At 37.8% G+C, this 22,046-nt stretch overlaps 2 protein-coding genes and 1 long non-coding RNA gene across 6 annotated transcripts; 1 reads left to right on the forward strand and 2 right to left on the reverse strand.

The window, feature by feature from the left end:
• The first annotated feature begins 113 nt into the window (after positions 1 to 113).
• BTBD9 (BTB (POZ) domain containing 9) lies at positions 114 to 19,774 on the forward strand. Of its 4 annotated transcripts, none has more exons than XM_089730693.1 (14): positions 114 to 366; positions 831 to 951; positions 4,383 to 4,546; positions 5,218 to 5,281; positions 5,949 to 6,105; positions 7,198 to 7,297; positions 8,065 to 8,193; positions 8,924 to 9,083; positions 11,366 to 11,594; positions 12,146 to 12,305; positions 13,665 to 13,792; positions 14,342 to 14,660; positions 15,441 to 15,558; positions 16,947 to 19,774. In XM_089730693.1, exons 2-14 carry the CDS (start codon positions 879 to 881, stop codon positions 17,087 to 17,089), a joined length of 1,944 nt encoding a protein of 647 aa, XP_089586819.1. In that variant the 5' UTR covers positions 114 to 366; positions 831 to 878; the 3' UTR covers positions 17,090 to 19,774. The 4 variants fall into 4 exon arrangements, with proteins under 4 accessions (XP_089586819.1, XP_089586820.1, XP_089586817.1 ...); XM_089730694.1 differs by having other exon boundaries at positions 115 to 366; positions 828 to 951; XM_089730691.1 differs by having other exon boundaries at positions 115 to 366; positions 5,937 to 6,105.
• LOC149502256 (uncharacterized) lies at positions 1,575 to 3,252 on the reverse strand. Its single transcript, XR_016323717.1, has 3 exons — positions 3,115 to 3,252; positions 2,084 to 2,230; positions 1,575 to 1,777 (listed from the first exon to the last, which is right to left on the reverse strand). It is a non-coding gene; the product is annotated as an uncharacterized LOC149502256 (long non-coding RNA).
• Positions 19,775 to 20,468: 694 nt separating the features above from the next.
• Positions 20,469 to 21,791, reverse strand: LOC114245998 (GTP-binding protein 10 homolog). The gene has a single exon (XM_028178363.2). It carries the CDS (start codon positions 21,671 to 21,673, stop codon positions 20,513 to 20,515), a length of 1,161 nt encoding a protein of 386 aa, XP_028034164.2. The 5' UTR covers positions 21,674 to 21,791; the 3' UTR covers positions 20,469 to 20,512.
• Positions 21,792 to 22,046: the final 255 nt, after the last annotated feature.

Below are 22,046 nucleotides of genomic sequence, written 5' to 3' on the forward strand. Positions count from 1 at the left end.
AAAGTAGTTAGGTACGGTATCCAAATTGTCGACAGGAATGTTAGGTCCATAGATTATACACTTAATATATTCGAGGTTAGGTCGGTGACGGTGTCAGCCAAGTAATAGTATTCTGTGGTGTCAGCTGTCAAGTATAGATTATACATAGTTATTTATTGGTCTGAAACACATTTCACAATAAATAGACGGTAGATTTTTCTGACTGAAGATTTCTTAAATCTTATTAATAATAACACGATAAATACTTATTGTTTTACCAAGTTAAATGTGGATTTTATTTCAACGAAGAGAAGTCTGAAAGTATACGTTAAAAAATTACGGTATTTTTTCCCATGATAAGTCGTGTCATTGTACAATCTTTGTTAGGTACGTACATATCACAATATTCATACATTGTTTTTAATTATTTATACGTAAACAAGGACACTGCCTCAAATTTTTTATTCTTAAATTTATATGAAATTTAATATCTAGAAGGTACATCCTAGATATTTAGAATAAATCAAATATGGTTCGACTTTTGAAAAGTTCAGTTGTTTTTTACTGTGCAAATATTATCACCCTATAATTATAGCGATATATTTATATAAATTAAAAGTGCTTACAGTTGAGTGGTTACTAAGAGCATAATAACTGAATTGTTATAGCTTAAGTCTCTTTTGAAAGAATGGTTGAAGAGAAACACTCAGGAATAACTGTAGGGGAGAGTTCATTTGAGAGCCAAAGGATAAGTGGCAAAAAAGGAGAAAAAATAGACTGAATGCAGTATTTCTGGGTAGTATGAATTGACTTTGTGATGTGATAGCAAAACAAAACATTTTTGTTAGCAGAATATAAATCCTGTCGTATTTTTGGAAGCAGTACGTGTGTGATGAACCATGAGCAGCCAACATCAGTATATGTCGGTGAATAATGCTCCTAATGCCAGGGTTGGTGACATCGAGCACATTAGTGAGTACAAAACTAACACTTATCCTTACTGTATCTATATATCTTCTATCTGTATATCTATATCTATATATCTTATTTTTTTTGTAATAAAATATATTACAAAAAATTGTCTGGATACAGCATTGTTAGGCCTGCCGCTGATTGTGACTTTTGGTCACTTAGTCAAGTGCAATGAAAACTAAACACGGGGTGCTCATTATGGTGACATGATAATACTGTGACTAATAGTTGTAGCGGCAGGCAACACCGGAATGACGTGACTGTCACTCGCCCTGTGTATTACTATGGGAGTCTGCTCACTGGTGACTTTTTGTCACCCCGTCAGCGCTGCACATTTGCAGTAGAAGTATTCTATTTAAAAAAGTGTGGCTGTGTTTTGTTTTTAAAGATGTTGTCTTCTTTGCAAGAGGAAGACATTGACAATTAATTATTAATAGAGGAGGTAGAAAAGAGTCCTGCATTATATGCAAAAAAATTAAAGCAATATACCAGTATAATTTTAAAAAGAAGATTATGGGATGAAATAGTATTACACTTGTTTTCAACAAGAAGTTTTTCACAGGAACAAAAAGAAAATGCAGGTAATTGTATTAGTGTTTATTATACTTTACTGCATTACTTATTTATAATTATTAGATTAAATTAGAGCGCAATTATTACGCATTCGGTCTACAGGATCAGGTATGTAATTTCCAGCGGGTTCTCATGTCGTTCTGCCTTCTCAAAGTGGCGCAATGATTCTGACTGTAGATACCTACTGACTGAGTCAAGCTCCAGGTTATCATGGGGATCCACGCTCCTTAGGAACCATGGTGCTACCGCTATCCTGCAAAATCGAGGTTGAATAACTTGAAGGGGTTTCAAGTTAGTGCGGGCCGCGTGAGCGAACACTACGCTTGCATACGTCAAAATCGTCGAGTCGCTTGCGCTTCCTTGTGATCCAATGTCAATGAAGATGAATTTATAATCTGCGTCTATCCAAACCATTAAAACCATAGAGAAATATTTTTTATAGTTAAAATAATCAGATCCACTGTGCTTTGGATTCGTTATTTTAACATGTTTACCATCGGCGGCGCCGATAATATTAGGAAAGTTAGTACGCTCGTAAAACTGATCAACAATTTTATACCAGTCTTCTTCATTTTTTCTGCCATGTACAGAGGTTGCAATGCTTCCCATATAGATTGGCACGTTGAATTTACAATATTACGAAGCGTTGTGGCTCCAATTAGATATTCAAAGATATGTATTGAAACTTGCACCAGTTGCTAAATACCTGTAAATAAAAGAATGTTATTTTTTACAGTTAAAGTGATACAACGTCGTTGGAAAAATTTAAGAGTATGTTTTTCGAGGGAGCTTCGTTGTCAAAAAGACGTAAAATCAGAGCAACCTGAACCTAAATGAAAACGATACGTGTACTTTGATAAGTTACTGTTTTTGGTACCTTCTATGGAGCCAGGCAGAGAAACCTCAAGTAACGTGACATCGCTTGACGAAGAAGCAATTAGTGAGAGCGATTCTTCTACACCAGCAATAACACGACCAAAACAAGAAAAGAAGAAGAATAAAAGTTACGAAGAATCTTTATTAGAAATATTAAGAGATAAAACCAACCACCAAGACATCCTACACTACCTGACCCAGACAATTATTTCGCGTAATCTTTGGTTCCATTATTAAAGTCAATTCCTCCAGATCAGAAAATTGATTCACAAATTGTGACTTTAAACCCTAAAATATTATTCCCAATCTTCTAGTAACTATAATAATTCTAATTCTACTGCTGCAAGCATACATTCTTCCTCCACCACAAAAACCTCGTATATTTCCGATAAATAATATCCCCAGTCCAACCAGCACCAGCTCGTAAACTTCCTCAGCCAATAATGTCTTCAACCCAACCGCAATCTCAACCACCACCACCACCATCATCATCACCGCCTCGTGTACTTTCACAGCAATGTTTCAATCCCTCTGCATCCTCTACATCTACTCAATTTTTTTATGATAATATGTCTCCCCCGCTGTCGAACGAAACTGTGCAATCATATATGTCAAATTACTCTGTAGATGATTGTGATATTGCAAATTTTTATGCCTCTGATTAATAAAGATTTTTTGTTTTAATAAGTAATTGATGTATTTTTTGTTACTTACCTCAAATTGACCGTTAACCTTTCTTCTGCTGGAATGTTGCGAAATGTTGTATCTTGAAATGTAATCACAGGACCTACCAAAGACAGCAACTCATCGAAAGAGCTTATAGACATACGAAGATAATTAAAAAACTTAGATGGATACTGACGTAATTCAGAATATATAGTGTAGAATTTTCCTTTAAATAATCATTGCGTGTATATAGGATGCACCCAGTAGCGTCTTTTCCGTATCATTTCTTCTACGTATTTCAAGAGCACAAATCACGGCAACCTCGTTGAAGTCCATTACAAAAATGAACGCGTTTTGTTACCCAAGAACAGATTCAGTGAGCGCATCGTGGGTGACAACAGGTGATAGTAACAATAAGTCACGGTGACAAAAAATCAGCGGCGGGCCTTACATGATAATATACAAAGATTGTTTTCAGTTGCTCTGCATTTATTTAAGTTTAGTGACATTTACTTACTTCATAAAATACGATAAGTAAATGCATATTTGTAAATTAAACATGGTTATGCGTTTTAGAAGTAAATCAGTATAAACTTAAACTTCATCCTAAAACATCTCAACCTGAATGAATGAGACTGAACAGCATTTCAAACAAAACTGGTTTAGCATCTAGTATTTTTGCAGTTGTAAAGCTAGGTAGCTTCTCCAAGGAATTCTTCTAAAGACAGCGTAGATGATTCATGTTCATTCCATCTGAAAAGTCATGTTACTGTTCTACAGTATGTATTTCTGAATAGTTTTGTCAATCAGCCTCGTGTGTCCCAAAGATTAATGCCATCTGACAGAATTGAAAACGTGTTACCTACTCTAAGTTTAGGCAATTTTTTTATGACCAGCCGCCTGCCTGATGTCAACCCTCCTTGGGAATGCTTTTGTTGACCTTGGGGCTAGGTTGTATTGGCTTTGGTCAGGCTTTAGAGGAAGTGGTAGACCTAAGAAAAAATGGATCGATTGAGTGAAAGACGATATGTGTAAGAGGAGAAAGTGAGCGAAGAAATGGTATATGATAGAGGAGTATCGAAGGAGAAAACATGTTGCGCCGATCCCTGGTGACTGGGAGAAGGGCAGGAGAATGACGATGATGAGACAGAATTGAAAACATTTAAGACAAGAGGACTACTTGCAGTGTCTTAGAGAGAAATTCGAATTTGTTTTCAAATAAAAAAATTCGCGTGCATATAATTATTTTCTGTATATTTGTACAACTGTCATTAACGCATGACATTGTAAAAAAATAACATTTATCTTTTTCGCAGGTCACCTTTCAGAGCACATTGGCTCGCTATGCCTCTCATCAGAGTATTCCGACGTAACCCTCATCGTGGAAGGTCAAAGGATACCGGCCCACAAAGTGATTCTGGCAGCTAGCAGTGATTACTTCAGAGCTCTGCTTTATGGAGGCATGAGGGAGGCAAATCAGGTTTGTTGTATGTTTTCATGAATCGAATGAGTCGTAAATCTCAGCTAACTTTTGCGACTTTTAAACCATTGAGATTAGAGAAGAAAAATATGACACCAACACTGAAACATAAAGAAATGTTTACCCGATGCTGCAATTATAAATTTAGTGACTTACCTGTGCCCTTGTTTTTCATTCCTGTTGAGGGGTGAACCGTGAACCGTGAGGCGCACTGTATGGAGGACTCCTTCAAAGTGAGCCGATGACCCCTTGAAGGTCCCGGGCAGCGGGTGACCGGTCATTATTTCAAACCTTCAGAGAGGCCTATGTCCAGCAATGAACATCTGGAGAACGTTTCAATCGTAATAGCGGATCTTCTGGTTTCAGTATTTTTAACGTATCAAGATTGATATAATTCAGCCTTTCCCAAAGTGGGCGATAACACCCCCTTGTGGGCGCTGCAATCCTAAAGGGAGGCGGTAAGAGACCCAGTAAAAAAATAGGGGCGATGTGTAGAGGCTTGGGAGGCGATCTGTAATTTTATCTGGGACCACTGGCTATAGTGATTTTTAAGTATGTGAAAAAATAGGGGCGCTAAAAAATAATTTATTCTCAAAGTGGCCAGTAGACAAAATAAGTTTGGGAACCCCTGATATAATTGATTGAATGAGCAAACTATATTTCTTCATCAGGCCGAAGTTGAACTGCAGGCGCCGCTGCAGGCGTTCAAGGCTCTGCTCCGATATGTTTATTCAGGTACTTATAATTTTTTTAAACTGTTTTAAAAACTAACCATAACCTAAGCATAACCAGTAATTACGCAAATCATAATTTCGCGGGTTTGATTTTTATTACACGATGTTATTCCTTCACCGTGGAAGTTAATCGTGAACATTTGTTAAGTACATATTTCATTACAAAAATTGTTACCCGCCTGCGGGATTCGAACACCGTTGCATCACTAGATACGATTGCACTGGACGTCTTATCCTTTAAGCCACGATGACTTCGTTCGTCCTTCGTTCTTAATACAAGTAACCACACGTCACATTTATCTATAGATACATACCGGCTAGCTCTAGAGTCTACTCATCTTCATAGAGTATTCCCCGACTGCTAAATCTACTTCTTTAAAACTTCAAAAAGTGCTTAGTGGACAGTAGTCTGGCTGCTGTTTTTCCCTACCTGTTTGCTAGTAGCCTAAGGGGCTATTCCAGTTACACCCGGAAGGGTAAGTGAGCTCACGGGCTCGACTTGAGAGAATTTGATAACACTAGCACTAGTAAGAGCAGTGCTTTGCAGAATCTACCACCTGATTGGAATCGAGACTCATTGAGACTCTCGAGATATTCTCTTTACATTAGGAAAATATTGTGAACTTTTTTGAAGTCGGTCAAAATTAATTAAACAGGCCACTTCCCAGGTCACATGGGCCTCTCCATGCTGAGAGAGGACACGGTGCTGGACATGCTCGGGCTGGCCCATCAGTTCAATTTTCAAGAGCTGGAGGCGGCCATATCTGATTACCTGCGGCAGGTGCTGGCGTTGAGGAATGTCTGCTCCGTGCTCGACGCTGCGAGGTAGTGCTCAAACTAATTGCAACACTTTCTCAGTGACTTGAAACTTGTATATTTTTTCTTACGCGTTATCGAGACGAGTACGGCAAGCGCCCTATGTGCTAAGTGCGAATTTTTTAACGTTTTTCATAACGTAAAAGCTAACTCAAATTTGTATGCAGTTGGGACAGCGCCCTTAGCGGCAAATGTAGGCAAACGTTCCAACTCCATAAAAATTTGAGTTAACTTTTACTCTATCGAGAACGTTAAAAAGCTCACACTAAGCACACAATTCTGCGGGCCGCAACAGCTTCTAGTGTCGTAGCGGTCAAACAAACACGTGGTCTGCATTTCGAACGGATAACGCTCGTTAGGGGCTGTATGAAAAGTGTTGTAGTATAAAAAACGAAAATTATTACTATCATGAATATAAAAAAATAATAAATTTAAAGTTTTATTTCGGCTTTTGCTAGTCGTTTATGTATTTTTTTTTTTTTTTTTTTTCCTACCTAAGCTGAGAGCCTTGAGAGGCTATATCAGCGTAACCCTAACTTTTGTAGGTGAGCTCACGGGGCTCAAACCTGATGACGTTGCTAACACGAACCCTAGCAAGAGTCGTGCTTCGAAGAATCTACCACCGGATCGGAAACGCGACCCACTGAGAAGATCCGGCGAGAAACTCAGTGGGCTGTGTCTGAGAGTTAATTTACTCGTCGAGCCCTTCGTCGCAAGCGACGGGTTCGACGAGAACGGTGACCGGTGCTTGAAGTACCTAGAAGCACCGTTAGTGGATCGGGAGGATCCGAAATGACGTGTTTGGGGCGACGTCGCCTGCTTTTCGTTCTGTCCGCAGGATCGGGAATGTAGTTACCGGCGGCCACGACGAAAGGGTTCTCGTGTAGTGCCGCTTTATCGAAGTGGCGTTTATGTAATTGAAACTGCTCGTACGACAACGCTAGTAATGTACTACTACATGTAAAAAAAATAGAAAAAGTTGGTATACATGTTGAAAAATGTGTCAGTAAGTTGCACTGACAGGACTTATTCCTTAGTTTGTAGTTGAAGTGTCCATAGACAGATAGCGCGCACGCAATGCACCACGTGGTTTCTTGGCAGGCTGTACGGGCTCGACGCGCTGATGGACTACTGCTATAACTTTTTGGACAAGAACGCGTCAGAAGTGTTGGAGCACGAGACATTCCTTCAGCTGTCCGTTGTGAGTCATTTGCAAATGTATACAATGTGTTCCAAAATTCAATGATAAGCGTCCACCCGAGTGTGGACCTGCTCAATAAAAAAGAAAAATCTCAATATTTTTTAAAGTTACTGAAGAAATTGAGACCCTTTGTAAATTGATGCCTCTTAAAACTACAATGACCATAGTTTTTCAAATATTTCTTTTGTTTTTTTTTATATCGACAACTTAAGTTGCACCGCTACCGGTGCTACCACCACTACCCTTGAAAATCCCAGTATGCCTGTAATTTTTACACAAAAATCAATCAAAATAATTCTTGTTTCTTTAAAAATTTTGAAAGATTTTTACTTTTACTCTACTTTCACCTATCGTGGCGTAACAAAAGTATAGACGATACCATGGGTAGGTTTTTAAAAAAAATTACACATCCCTCCAAGATTCCAAACTGGTATAACACTCAATGAAAACTAGCCACAAAAACATGCGTATCGTTTTTCAACAAGAACTAAATGTCTGGCGCAGACAATTTTACATTTATTTTATTAATTTATTGCACTATTAACATTAAAGTAAATAATTAAATTGTTTGCCACTTGCGTTCATTGATACAGGTACGACATCGCATTAAAAAAGAATGCGGGTAGTTTAAAAAAAAAGTGTTTTTCTTGTAATTAGAGTTAATCACAGTGTAGCGTGAAGGGGATACGCTAATTGTTAATATTTTAAGTCTTTACGTTCACATACAATATTCACTATCATACAATAACAATCGACATTTGGATTAGGAAGCGTTACAAGGTCTGCTGGAACGCGACTCGTTCTTCGCACGCGAGGTGGACATCTTCAAGGCGGTGTGCAACTGGTTCAACGCAAACCAGTCGTGGGTGAAGTCGGAGGCCGGCCAGCCTCAGGTCGTGAGTACTTCATGCTACTAATCAATCTATCCACAGAGTAGATCAGCACGCCGTCCTTCTGATAATCAGCAGTAGTTGCTGACGATGGACGACCACAGCAAGGGACACAATTTGGATAAAAATAATTTGGGAATACTAAAGCCATTTCAGGAATTAACAGTCTGTCGTCGGCTTCATTTGAGAGCGTCAACGCAAAAGTGACCTAAGCTTACCATAGTTATTAGGTTAGGTTTAAGTTTTCATGAATTTGAATTTATTTATTTGGGAAACAAATAGTACAATACAAACATATAATATTTTAAAAAATAGCTAAAACAGTAACCAAATATTCCACAATCCAAATCACAATCAAAACCACAAAAAACCACAAAACCACAAAACCACAATCACAATCAAAACAGTTTCCACAATCAAAATCACATATAGGTAGAAAGTGAACAGAGAAGAGAAATATAGAAATTTAGAAATTTAAGTTACAATTTAGAATTTGAGTAGGCAAAAAAACAATACGCGCAAAAATAATGTTTACAAAGCCATCTGTTACCTATGGGTGAAACTATGGATAGGCCGGTTTTGCATCAAAATTTATTATATTTTAAATAAATTGCAATATAGATAATTATAAGCATGATTATGAAAAATTGTGGGTTAGGCCACTTTTGCGCTGACGACCTCATTTGTTAATTTCGTTATGCACGATTTGCCTCCCTAACTCGTGCTATCTCAATAGGAAAAGATCCTCAAGTGCGTCCGCCTGACCCTGATGAGCCTGGAGGAGTTGCTGACGGTGGTCCGGCCGTTCTCGTTGGTCACTCCGGATATGCTGCTCGACGCCATACAGGAGAAGACTCAGACCAAGAGCACCGATCTGCCGCACCGCGGGTTGCTGCGTGAGTGGAAACTGAATCTATACATTAATAAGCGGAGTAAAAACTTTGTACCCCTTTATACGAAAATCACGCGGACGTAGGAGTATTAGGACGTAGGAGCAGTAAGAAATTATCTGTCTTTTAAAGTAAGATGAAATTATGTATTAATTTTATTAATAGTAGTCAAAAAAAAAACAAAAAAAAAACTAAACTACGCTTTTTTGACAGTATTTATGAGAAAAATACTGGTGATACCAAATGATTACGCATATCAACTCAATTTCGAATATTTTTGGAAATTGTACACTTTTTATATGAGGGTGTGGACTCTCTACACCAGTTGCAGGGGCGTTAATGATGAGAATGTTTATGGGGGTGAGAAATAATAGTGTTAATTTTAAATGCCCAGCGAAGCGGACGGTTAGTAGGTAGTTGTGTATAAATTGAGGGCGTTTGATGGAGACGGGTGTTGGTGCAGTTGTAGTGTTGTACTTTGGGAGGTGTTAAAGGAAAACGTCTTCTTGCGTGTATTCCATGTTTAATAATCATCTTAATCCTAGCTTACTATTATGAAGACGCCTATGTTTCTGTGTGGTCCGCCTTATTAGGTGGACATACGAGATTACACCTATTAATTATGTTACTAGAAGTCCCGCAGTTGTCGAAATTCGACTATAATTAATTGGAATTGTAAGTTTGTACACTATTGTGAATTTTTGTATTTTATACTTTTACTAGCTGACCCGGCAAACGTTGTGTTGCCTTAAATAAGATTTCTAGGGAAATTCTACTGTAGAAATAAAAACCTCATTTAACCACATAATACCTCATTATAAACAAAAAAATATATCAAAAAAATTAAAATAAAAAATAAATGTTTGGGGTGGACAACCCTTTTCACTTAGGGGTATGAAAAATAGATAGTAGCTGATTCTCAGACCTACTGAACATACTATTGATACACAAATAAAACCAACAAAACATGGCTGAAAAATGTATAGTATTGTATAGCTCTCAAATATATTAAGTGTATAATCTATGATGTATAGTGAGTAAGTAAGACAGGAGACCGGCTTCGTCCCCATCCCTACTACGTGATGTTTGCTGGATCAGTGGTGACACCTGGTGGGGATAGCTGATCGATTGATAGTTGATCAGTAGTCGACCGGCGAGCGCGGGAGATCAAATTCAATTTAAAAAAAATCATAATTAAAGGAACTTGAAATTATAAACTCTGAATAAGAATTTATCGTACTACAATTATAATATTTGATTGCCATCTTGCAACCTTATTGCGGATGGAAAAATAGGGGTTGATCGTATAAGAGTGAAAATTGAGAGTAATATGTTTTTTTTTATTTTAAGTCATGATAAAACTAAATAAAAAACTTGCCAAAAAAATTAATGTTTATAATTAACAAAAAATAGGGGTTGATCATAGAGGGATGAAAAATTGAGAGTAACATCAGATTTTTTATTTTAATTCATGACAAAATAAAAATAAAAATGAAAATCTTGCCAAAAAAATTAAAGTTTATAAATTAACAAATAAAAAATAGGGGTTGATCGTAGAGGGGTGAAAATTTCAGAGTAATATGATTTTTTTTATTCTACGTCATGACAAAATAAAAACAAAATTCTCGCAAAAAAATTTAAAGTTTTTAATTAGCAAATAAAAAATAAGGGTTGATCGTAGAAGGGTGAAAATTGAGGATTGTATGTATTTTTGTATGTTGTATCATAAAAAAATAGAAATAAAAAATTTTGTCTAAAAAATAAAATATAAAATTTAGGGGTGGACTACCCCTAACATTTAGGGGGATGAAAAATAGATGTTGGCCGATTCTCATAGATACCGGATAAGCACAAAAAATTTCATCAAAATCGGTCAAGCCGTTTCGGAGGAGTATGGCAACGAAAACTGTGACACGAGAATTTTATATATTAGATAATCACAGATTTCGCCAAGACTACATTATAAAAAATATTAACAAAGACAAACAATATTTAATCTATTCTCAATTTGGTAACAGACGTCAAGAACAAAAGTTTGACAATAAATAGATGCATACTATGCGTCAAATACATGGTATGTAGTGTGTGTAATGTTTTCTTTATTGATTTACTGTGTCTTTTATGCATTATTTAAAAAATATATTAGCATTGTGCACTTCTTCTCTATATTCTCTATAAGTGTGGAAAATTTCATGCTCTTCCGTCCGCGCAATTTTCGTGAAAAGGGATACAAAGTTTTTGCTTGACGTAATAATATATAGATATACTGAACGCTATGCTATGCACAGTGCCGGAGGAGAACGTGGCGACGGCGAAGCGTGGCGCGCGCGTGCTGGCGGGCGACATGCGCGCCGCGCTGCTGGACGGCGACACGGAGGGCTACGACATGGAGCGCGGCTACACGCGACACGCCATCTGCGACGCCGGCGACGCAGAGCCGCGCGGCATCGTCGTGCGTCTGCACACCACGCTCATCATCAACCACCTGCGCCTGCTGCTCTGGGACCGCGACAACAGGTGCAAACCCACTCAAACTCATCAATAATAGTCCATTTAATTCTACTTTGAATGCTCAACAGTTTTAAAATAAATCGCCCATGAATATTTTAACTTTAATAATAATTTGAAATAGACAGTATACATATATAGAGGGGTGAAAGGCTATTTAATTAGTTTAAGTGGCAATTTTTCAGAGAGCCATTTAAAGCTTAAAATTTTGGAAAATATATCATAAAAAAACACTTCTTCAGCTATTTGAATGGAGTAAACTTATTGAAGTTCAAGTAAAAACATCGAACTGTTGATAATAATATCAAATAGTAATGTAGTAGTAGTACCAAATAGATGGTACGTAATAACCAAATGGTAATACCACCTTTAATTACAAAGATAAATTTCGCTTAACCCAAATAACCTTTCAAACCCTCGATATCAACGTATACCAAACAGACACCACTAGAATTAAATGGATCCCGTTCTAAAATGGCTGTTACGACTATCGATAATTTCTGAGGCCGAAGGTCGAAAGTTGTAGTGGCGCCAGTGCGTGACCCAGCCGACTTGAGCAGGTCGTACGCGTACTACATCGAGGTGTCGTTGGATCAGAAGGACTGGGTCCGAGTGATCGACCACAGTAACTACTTCTGCCGCTCGTGGCAGAACCTGTACTTCGAGCCCAGAGTCGTCCAGTACATCAAGATCGTCGGGACCAGCAACACCGTCAACAAGGTACCGGGATTTGTATTGTAGGCGCGCGCGAGTTCATGTCTTTTTTTTAAAAGGATTTTGTGATCTGGTAACTAAGACCTTTAGGTCACATCTTATTTTAATTTTTAATTTTATTTTTATGAAAAATGATAATATGGAGTGAAATGAAATGAGATGAGATGATATGGGATGAAGTATAATCTCAGTAAAATGGTGGTCATTTACTGAGACTTTTTCAGTGGACTTTTTGAAAGATCTCGAGAAGTTACATTCAGCGCCTTTGTTTCATTTTCCCACATTTAATTTTGTGCACTTTCACAGATACTAAATAGTTAATAAACCCCCGTTATTAGGCATTTAAACCTGAAGAAACACTAATTAGACAAAATCACACAAGTTCACACAAGTTCGCGTTCCCGCCAAAAAGTCCCCGAGTTCATGTCCATCCTGAGGAATGCGGTACATAGTGCTGTGAATAATTAATTATGGTAATGTCGATAATAATAACGACCGATTTAGTCAACAGCTATTAATTTGGTTTATTATACTTAAGGTAATTTTGCAAACTGTGAAATAAAATAAATCTGATAAGTAATTACTTATTTATTTCTAATAGAGAAAAACATTTTTTTAATTCCAATTCAATCACTATCAGATGAAAAGACAACCGACAGATCAGAGTCGGAATCAGTATTTTTTTCAGTAGGTTTTTTTGCCTGAACTTGTTGGATGCGGAGTAGTCATGGTTTATTCATAATGAAATAACACAATAGCGTTAGTGTAAATTTTCGGTATCGATAAGCTCGCGTCACAACCGTCAAGGACAACACTCGACGTCCGACAAACGCGGCGAGCTGCCCCCGCTCCCCGCGCGTCGCTTCTGGCCCCGATGGACATGGACTCGTGCGCATACAGGTTGCGTTCCACTAAGCGCCCACAACGGTCAAAATGCTCCTTTAGTCGTTCCACATAACGACCGCGGTCGTTGTGGTCGCGGCGAAAACGTCACTTATGACGTCATGACTTACGCTCACGCGAAGCTCACGACGACCCTTCTAAAATGGTGGGTCGAAGTGATCGTTGAGAAAATTAGCGGCGTTTTTAAAACTCAAAGCATCAAAAATGGCGACCGTTAAGCTTACGTTATTTCATGCGGAAAGAGATATTATCTGGAGCATTATTGCGACCTCTTACCAAATATCCAAGTGCCACTGCAAAAGCAAATTTTAGTTACATTTGAACGTAAATTAATTAAATACACCATCCATCCACGCTCAAAACGTTCTATAATCCATTCCACTTGAGTTTACGTTGTGAACGCTTAGTGGAACGCTCCCACAGTAAGTGTCTCAGTGGCCGGGTGTGCCGGTGCGTTCGCAGGTGTTCCACGCGGTGGCGCTGGAGGCCATGCACACGGCGCGCGTGCCTCCCCTGTGTAACGGGCTCGTCAAGCCGACACACAACGTGGCCACCGTCGAGCACTCCGCTGTGGTCATCGAAGGGATCAGGTAACCACTACTTACTATTTGCCTCCTGCGACGACGGGGTTCAGTTCATGAGACATAATAAAGGCTGTTCATGATATTTGAATATTTCGATTGGTAGGTTTTTTTCTGTCTTTGCCTTGAGAGGACATTTCAGAGTATACTTGTCAGGGTTACTCTCACACTCACGAGCTCACGGGGCTCAAACCTGATGACGTTACTAAAACTAACCCTAGCAAGAGCAGTGTTTCGCAGAATCTACCACCAGATCGGAAACGCGACCCACTGAGAAGATCCAGCGAGAAACTCAGTGGGCTGTGTCTGTGGATTAATTTACTCGTCGAGCCCTTCGTCGCAAGCGACGGGTTCAACGAGAACGATGACCGGGGATTGGTATCAAAAAGTACGTTTCGCAAGGACAAAGGCCGCCATACCCACCAGTTTCATGACGTCTCTGACTCCTGTTTCTGTTGAGCTGCGGCGGTAACTGCGATACTCCTCAATGGTTGCAATGAGCTGAAGGGTCTGCTCGGACTGGTGGGTCGCGCGCTGTATAGGGTGGTGTGTCCGCAGCCGCTCCCGCAACGTGCTGCTGAACGGCGACATCGAGCACTACGACTGGGAGCAGGGCTACACGTGCCACCAGCTCGGCTCCGGCGCCATCGTGGTGCAGCTGGCGCAGCCCTACATCCTCTCGTCCATCCGCCTCCTGCTGTGGGACTGCGACTACCGGCACTACTCGTACTACGTCGAGACCTCCCTCAACTACTGGGACTGGGAGACGGTCTGCGATAGGACCAGAGACGCCTGCAGGTCCTGGCAGGTCATATACTTCACGCCGAGGCCGGTCTCCATCATCAGGATCGTCGGCACCAATAACTCCGTTAATGAGGTGGGTGTATGGCACAACTAAAATATGTTTCTTACATTTCATAATTTATCAGTGTAAGTTGGCAGACTCACGGTCCGCAGGGTGACTAATGAGAGGAACTTTTTATTTGAGGTAGGCCGTGTTGTGAAAGTACACAACTGAGACTTAGAACTCATGACTCATCGTTCGGATCGTTAATTTGTTCAGCCACCTAATCAATAAAAATAAACCATTTTTTTTCTTGGCATACTTTATTTATGATTTTAGAGATAAAAACGCACATTGGTGACTTTATTTATTGTATCTCATGTCTTCGCTAATATAGCTAATTATATCAATGTAGGACAGATGACGGGCAGTATTCTTTGTTTTTATTGCCCTTGTAGACAGACGAGCATACGTCCCACTCACCTGATGGTGAGTGGTTACCGTCGCCCATGGACTTAGCAATATCAGGGGTAAAGCCAAGTCGCTGCCTTTTTTTATTTATTTTTTATTGCTTAGGTGGGTGGACGAGCTCACAGCCCACCTGCTGTTAAGTAATTACTGGAGCCCATAGATATCTACAACGTAAATGCGCCACCCACCTTGAGATATAAGTTCTAAGCTCTCAGTATAGTTACAACGGCTGCCCCACCCTTCAAACCGAAACGCATTACTGCTTCAAAGCAGAAATAGGCGGGGTGGTGGTAACTACCCGTGCGGACTCACAAGAGGTCCTGCCACCAGTAACTAAGTGCCTACCATGTGTGCATGTATTAAATAATAATTAATATTGTAATGGGATATGTGCGTGGCCAGGTGTTCCACCTGGTGCACCTGGAGTGTCCGGCGCAGGTGGAGGAGCCGCGCGACGACCCCGCCGCCAAGAAGCAGCGGCCCGCGCACGACAACCGCCTCAACCCCGCGCCGCCCGCAGGTACCTCGCGAAAACAACTCAATATTTGCATATTCGATATTGCATATTCGATTTGCATATTGCATGTCGAAAAGGGCACAGGTCGCATATTTTGTCAAACACGTTTTTTCTTAACATGTAGTTTTGAGGCTCACTTTATAATAACTCCAGTAATTTTCAATTGCTAATTAACACTAAAATATATCTCAAAAATTAATATTTTAAATTTTACACTGCTTTAGAAAATAATCAGTTTTTTTATTTATTTTCTAAGCTTTTTACATTTTCAGAGATGTGCCCTTTTCGAAATTGCATATTCAACTATATGCCGCGCTAATAAAGAAACGAATCTAAAATGGCGGCGGCGATCATGCGCTCTCACTCTAAACTATTGCTGTCCTTAGTCGCACACGGCGCGTACTGCAAGCAAAAAAATATCAGTTCTGAAATTGTCCTCAGACGCGCTCTGTTTTCTCTCAAATTCCGTCGTTATTTGTTGCATTTGTTCGTTATTTCGTGGTTATTTTGTTGTTTATTTTACACCCCCCTTTTTGCCAGGGCACTAAAGTAGAGTAAAGTACATTCTCATTTGTTTTTTTATATTTTTTTACAATAAGCAACTTTTTCTTTCTATCTTTTTATTTGTTGACGCTACCATCTATCAGTGCAGGTACATAGACGCCATTTTCGATTCGTTTCTTTATTGGCGCGGCTTATACAACCACGCACGCGCGTACGCAGCACCGCTAACACTCCGACACATCGTGCTGTCTCGCTACTCAATGGCTTGCTAGCCTATGCTCCGGAAATGGATATATTCCGTGATGGTTTGCAGCGATTTATAGCTGTTGTTAGAAGTTACTTAAGCTAATCTATATACGTGAAGCAAAAACTTTGTATCCCTTTTTACGAAAATTGCGCGGACAGAGGAGTATGAAATTTCCCACACTTATAGAAGATATAGAGAAAGAGAGCACAATGCAAATATTTTTTTTAAAGAATGCATAAAAAATACATTAAACCAATAAAGAAAACATTACGCACACTAACATTTATTTGACACACACACGCATACTTACTATTTTGTTTATTGTTAAAGTCTGAGGTCAAGTTGAGAATAGATTAATATTGTTTTTCTTTAATATTATTTGTCTATGGTTTAGCCTTGGCGAAATCTGTGATTACTGATTATATAATAGAAGTAAAGAATAGAACCATAATAATGTTCAAACTTATAATTTAAATTAATAATTATAGTCGAGTTTCGACTACCGGGCGACCGCTAGTATTATTAATACCTTAGAAAAGTTTTGGTTATACTGTTAATTTGTAAGGAGACTAAATAAATAAATTAATTATAGTTATTATAGTTGGTTACAAAAATAACGTTTGCCCCTCTCGTCCAACAGAATCTGTTGATCCCCAGCTGCCTCCGCCTCCCCCCGCTTCGGCCCCGACCCCCAGCCCCGCCTCGGAGCCCCCCGAGGGGGAGCGCCGCGCGAGGTCGTTGCCCCCGGCAGAGACGGCCACCGAAGCAGAAGAACGGTACTAAGACTGAAACGCAGATCCGAACGATCGATTACCAACCGAGCAGTCGTTAGTATAAAGTCGAATTTAAGTTTTAGATAGGCCTAGGTAATGTGCACTGCTTGACTAGGTGACGATCAGTGTGCTTAGTGCAAGTTTTTTAACGTTCTCGATAGCGTAAAAGTTAGCCCAATTTTGTATGCAGTTGGAACAGCGCCCCTAGCGGCAAGCGTAGGCAAACGAACCCATTCCAAACAAATATGAGCTAACTTTTACGCTATCGAGAACGTTAAAAAACTCACACAAAGCACACAGATGCCGACCTAGGAAGTGTTTTCGGGCAACGGAACAAATTCAATAAATCTTCGAACCTGCAATAAAACTGAAACATTGTTAATGAAATGAAGGATTAAGTAGTTTGGAAGTTTTGAAACGGTCTTGTGAATAAAGTACCTCAAAGATTACCATAGATTGTTTTGTATAACGTTTTGTTTGTTTGTCTCTTAACAAAATCCCCAAAGAAACGGAAATGTAGTTTCTTTTCACACCAGAGATTCAAAAGTCTTGAAACTGCGAATCTTAGTAATCTTTTTAGGGAATCCTACGATTTTATAAACCATTTAGCATAATCCAAAATTATCAATAGTATTCCATCCTCTTTTCACGAAAACAATATATAAAGTTGTTTTATTAACATATGATACAGATGTCTTTTATATTGAATTAAATCAACAGAAGATTGCATCGTAAAAGTGGCTTTAATAATCTTAGTAGTTTTTACACACAAGCAATTTAAAATGCATATCTTTAACTTTGGTTCCATTGTTGTGCCATGTACAAAACTAACGTTATATCATGTTGCTTACTATTGTACGATTAATAAATCGGGCCCTCAAAATTTCAATCGTGCATATGGTCTATAATAATCTAATGATATTTGTTAGGTCAAAATATACCGCTGTATTTTTAAGGTTAAATTCTGTATTGCCAGCATTCTTTCACCTAACCATGCTATTCAATGTGACATCGATAGTTATTTAGTTTCTAAGAGCTATTTTTTCTAGTCTTTGCTACTGGTGTTGCAAGCTTTTGTCTCTTGAACATCTGTATTATTCACTAAGTGACCATAGACATATTTTTATCACGTAAGGTTTTATATTTTTCCACATTACACTAATATATTTACTTCATTAATAATTTAATTAAGTGAGATTAGCATAAACTGTTATTACCTGTGGATAACAAGTGATTTTTACGTCACAAGGTACGTCAAATCCAACGATTACGTAGTATAATGTTTTTTCATTATTGTATATCTTACAACGAAATACCTGTAGTTTCATATTTTTAATAAAGTTTAATGTTGTTTGCATTATTATGGATTTAAGAATATTTTACCGTTTTAAAATTTGATATTTCCACCGAGTCCTTACCGAGAAATGCCCTAGCCGAAGATGTTAAAGATTTTTTTTTAATCTCGTTAAAAATGTTCATTTTTTGGAACATGCGTTACTAATCGAATAACGAAAACTACACGAATATTATTGTATATTCCAAAAGCATATAATTGTTGAGTCACATAAACGCGAAATTTAATAATAAACTGATACAAATTCTATAACTAAGTGTCATTGCGGTTCGAAGTATACGATTGGGTAGCTGTTAAGAAAAGTTATTTTTTTAAATAATTTTATACAGTGGACATTACATTAAAACAAATTAAAACATTTTATACAAGGTGAGGAGAGATTTCAAAAGGATCAAGTAATCATGTACGCTTAGAGATGTCTGTAAATGTCTATCTGAAAATTAAAAAGTTTCTCACTTTGATAACTTCAATTCAAAATGTAGTAGGTAAAATTCACACGCTTCAATTAAATTTAGCTAGAATGCGCTTTTCTGTAACACTCGTTTATGTTCAAGTTTATTGTTCATTATTATTTAATTAAATATTGGAAAGGGTGATTTATCAATTGGTCTAAATGTTGCAGTGTTTAAAAATCAGTTTCAAACACACAATATGTATTCAAACGAAAATTGTACTTAATTTTGGAATATATTTATGTAATTAGAATCTAACATTGAGCAATCCTGTCGGCATGCGATAGCTCAAGTTCGACACCGAGTATACACTGGCAAGCTATTAGTGAAGTCATCAGAAAAGTCAATTAAAACAAGTTTTTAGACCATCAGATTTTAAAACGTTTGCATCTCTATCGTTGTAATTATTAGGTACAGTAAAAAAAATAAAAGCGGCTTTTCACATTTTGTATTGTTTCATAAGTATTATTAAGCAGGGCCGTGATGTAAATATCAATCAATAAGTAAAACATTCCTTTAACTATCTTAATTTTGTTTATGTATTCAGTTGTATATGTGGACAGTTAAGCAGATTTTTATTTTAATATCATGTTGACTTCATCAGGAATGATTTGTTACAAATTTCTTTTTTAAAACTTCAAACAAATGTTTTCTAATTTCAATAGAATATTTAATATGGGACAGCAAGTAATTGTCCTATTTCAGAACACTGCAACATTTAACAAAAAGTTTGAAAAATATCCTAGGTACAGGTAATCGCCCTTAAGTTACTGTGATAAAATTAAAGGAACAAGCAAATTCCTTGTCCATTGGTGATGTAAAATATAGATTAGAAAGACAAACATGTAGACATTAATCATAATAAAAATATTTTACAAAAGTATGAAAATTTAGTTTAATTTAATTTCTTTCTTAAAATTTTGATAAAATGTGGTGATAAAAAAAAAGTGTGTAAATTAGTTAACATTGAGAAAGTAAAACTGTTCTATTTCTTAAATTTGCGTTTGAAGGTGTTGAAGCCGTTGTACTATAAAACAGACTTCGAACTAAAATCTCGAGGTGAGTAATAACCGGTTAGTGATAACCACACCAAATGGACCGTGAGTCCGTCCACACATCTAGGCAATATAAAAAAAACACATCAGCCCTAGCAATAGTGCTTCATAGAATCACCACTAGATTGGTATCGTGACCCACTGAGAAAATTCAGCCAGAAACTCAGTAGGTTATGTTGCACATGAGTTTGTCTTTGTCACATTGCCCAATGCCCAAAAGCACCGAGAGTGCAAAAACATCCGAAATGACATGTAAGCAACTGTAGCTGTTTAATGTTCTAATGTCTAGGTCAGTTATGTAACAATGCAGTCACGATAAGAGGGTTACTGTGCCGCACCATTTTATTTCTGACACTGTCTTCAGATATGTATCGGTTCTAGGTTTAAATCGTCGTGAAGACCTACATTCCTCAGACACCATGGTGCTCCGACGGGTATCCTGCAAAATCGGGACTATAACTTGGAGGGTACATCTTACAACCATAGCATGTACAATGATGTCACATCAAAATAAAAGTTTTATACATCCATATAAACATATCTGTATTGTATAACTGTATTTATTAACAATTCTAAGTAACTCTAGGTCCTCTTTCTCTTAACATACTAGTGTGTTTTCTAAGTAACTTGCTTGGTTCTACAATATCAGGGTCATTCTCATCTGCAAATTGATCCAACCTTCTTCTTAATAATTGTTTCAGCTGTTCTATACTTTCTCCTCTTTCTAGTGCTGAAATACCAATAATATCATCAAATTCAATCAATCTCTCAGGTCTTATCTCCTCAGGAATGGAGTTTAAAATATTATCCTTATCATTGTAAGACTCTTTTATCCTGTGTAATGTTTCTTCAGAGCCAGGGAGATCCATTTTATTAATAGCAAGTATTGCTGGTTTATTTAAAAACTCCTTATTGTATAATTCCAACTCCTTGTTTAACAGTAGAACCGTTTCTAAGCATGAACGATTTGGATGTTTAGGGCTTAACTGAAAACCTTTCACATCAGCTATAAAGAGTAACAATTTGGTTCTTTCTACATGTTTTAAAAATGTGTGACCCAATCCAATGTTCACATGAGCACCTTCAATCAGTCCTGGCAAGTCCGCAATAGATATCTGACGTTTATCTGCATATACCATGACACCTTTGTTTGGTTTTATGGTTGTGAATGGATAATTAGCTATTCGGGGCTTGGCTCTTGAAATAGCTTTTAGTAAGGAACTTTTGCCAGCATTAGGAAAACCAACAAGACCAATATCAGCAATTAATTTTAGGTCTAAACGTATATGATGAGTTTGACCAAAATGTCCTAGGAAGTTGTTTTGTGGAGTTCCTCCTGGCCCTCCTCTCGCAATAATTACAGTTTGGTCCTCTTTATCGATAGAGCCCAGGACTGTGCCATCTTCTCTATACACGGTCACACCCAGAGGCACTTCGAGTTTGATATCGTCACCCGGAGTACCAATAATTTTCGTTTTACGACTATCTTCCCCATGACCGGCGGTGATTGTTTTACCTCTGAATTTACTCATGATACGACGTAGGTTCGCAGTTTCTGTTCCAACACAGTAAACGCATCCTCCTTGTCCTCCCAAACCCCCCAATTTGGGAAGGCCGGTGCCTCCAGTTCCACCTTTTACATGAAGTCTAACAGAATCGATAAATTTGGACCGTAGATAATTGCGTGTTTTTTTTAATTCTTTACAAAACAGAGATCTAAATATGAGCACCATTTTCTCACTTCCAATCTAAAGCATCGATTGATTATAAGCTAAATATCAGTACCTAGACTATTTGTATTTTCAAAATTTAAAACATCTAACCAATTCCAAAATAACCAATGAACTTATTTTTTTTATGGGATTTTGTGACCTGCTAACTAAGACCTTTAGGTCAAGTGTTATTTTAATTTATATTCTTATTTTTATAAAAAATGATAATATGAAATGAAATGAGATGATATGGTATGAAATACAATCTCAGTAAAATGGTGGTCATTATCTGAGACTTTTTAGTGGACTTTTTTTTCATATAAAAAAGTTATCATTAAAATTAAAATAAGACATGACCTAAAAGTCTTAGTTACCAGGTCATATAATCCCTTTA

Source organism: Bombyx mandarina, chromosome 10 (assembly GCF_030267445.1).
Source record: "Bombyx mandarina strain Sakado chromosome 10, ASM3026744v2".
Lineage (NCBI taxonomy): Eukaryota > Metazoa > Arthropoda > Insecta > Lepidoptera > Bombycidae > Bombyx > Bombyx mandarina.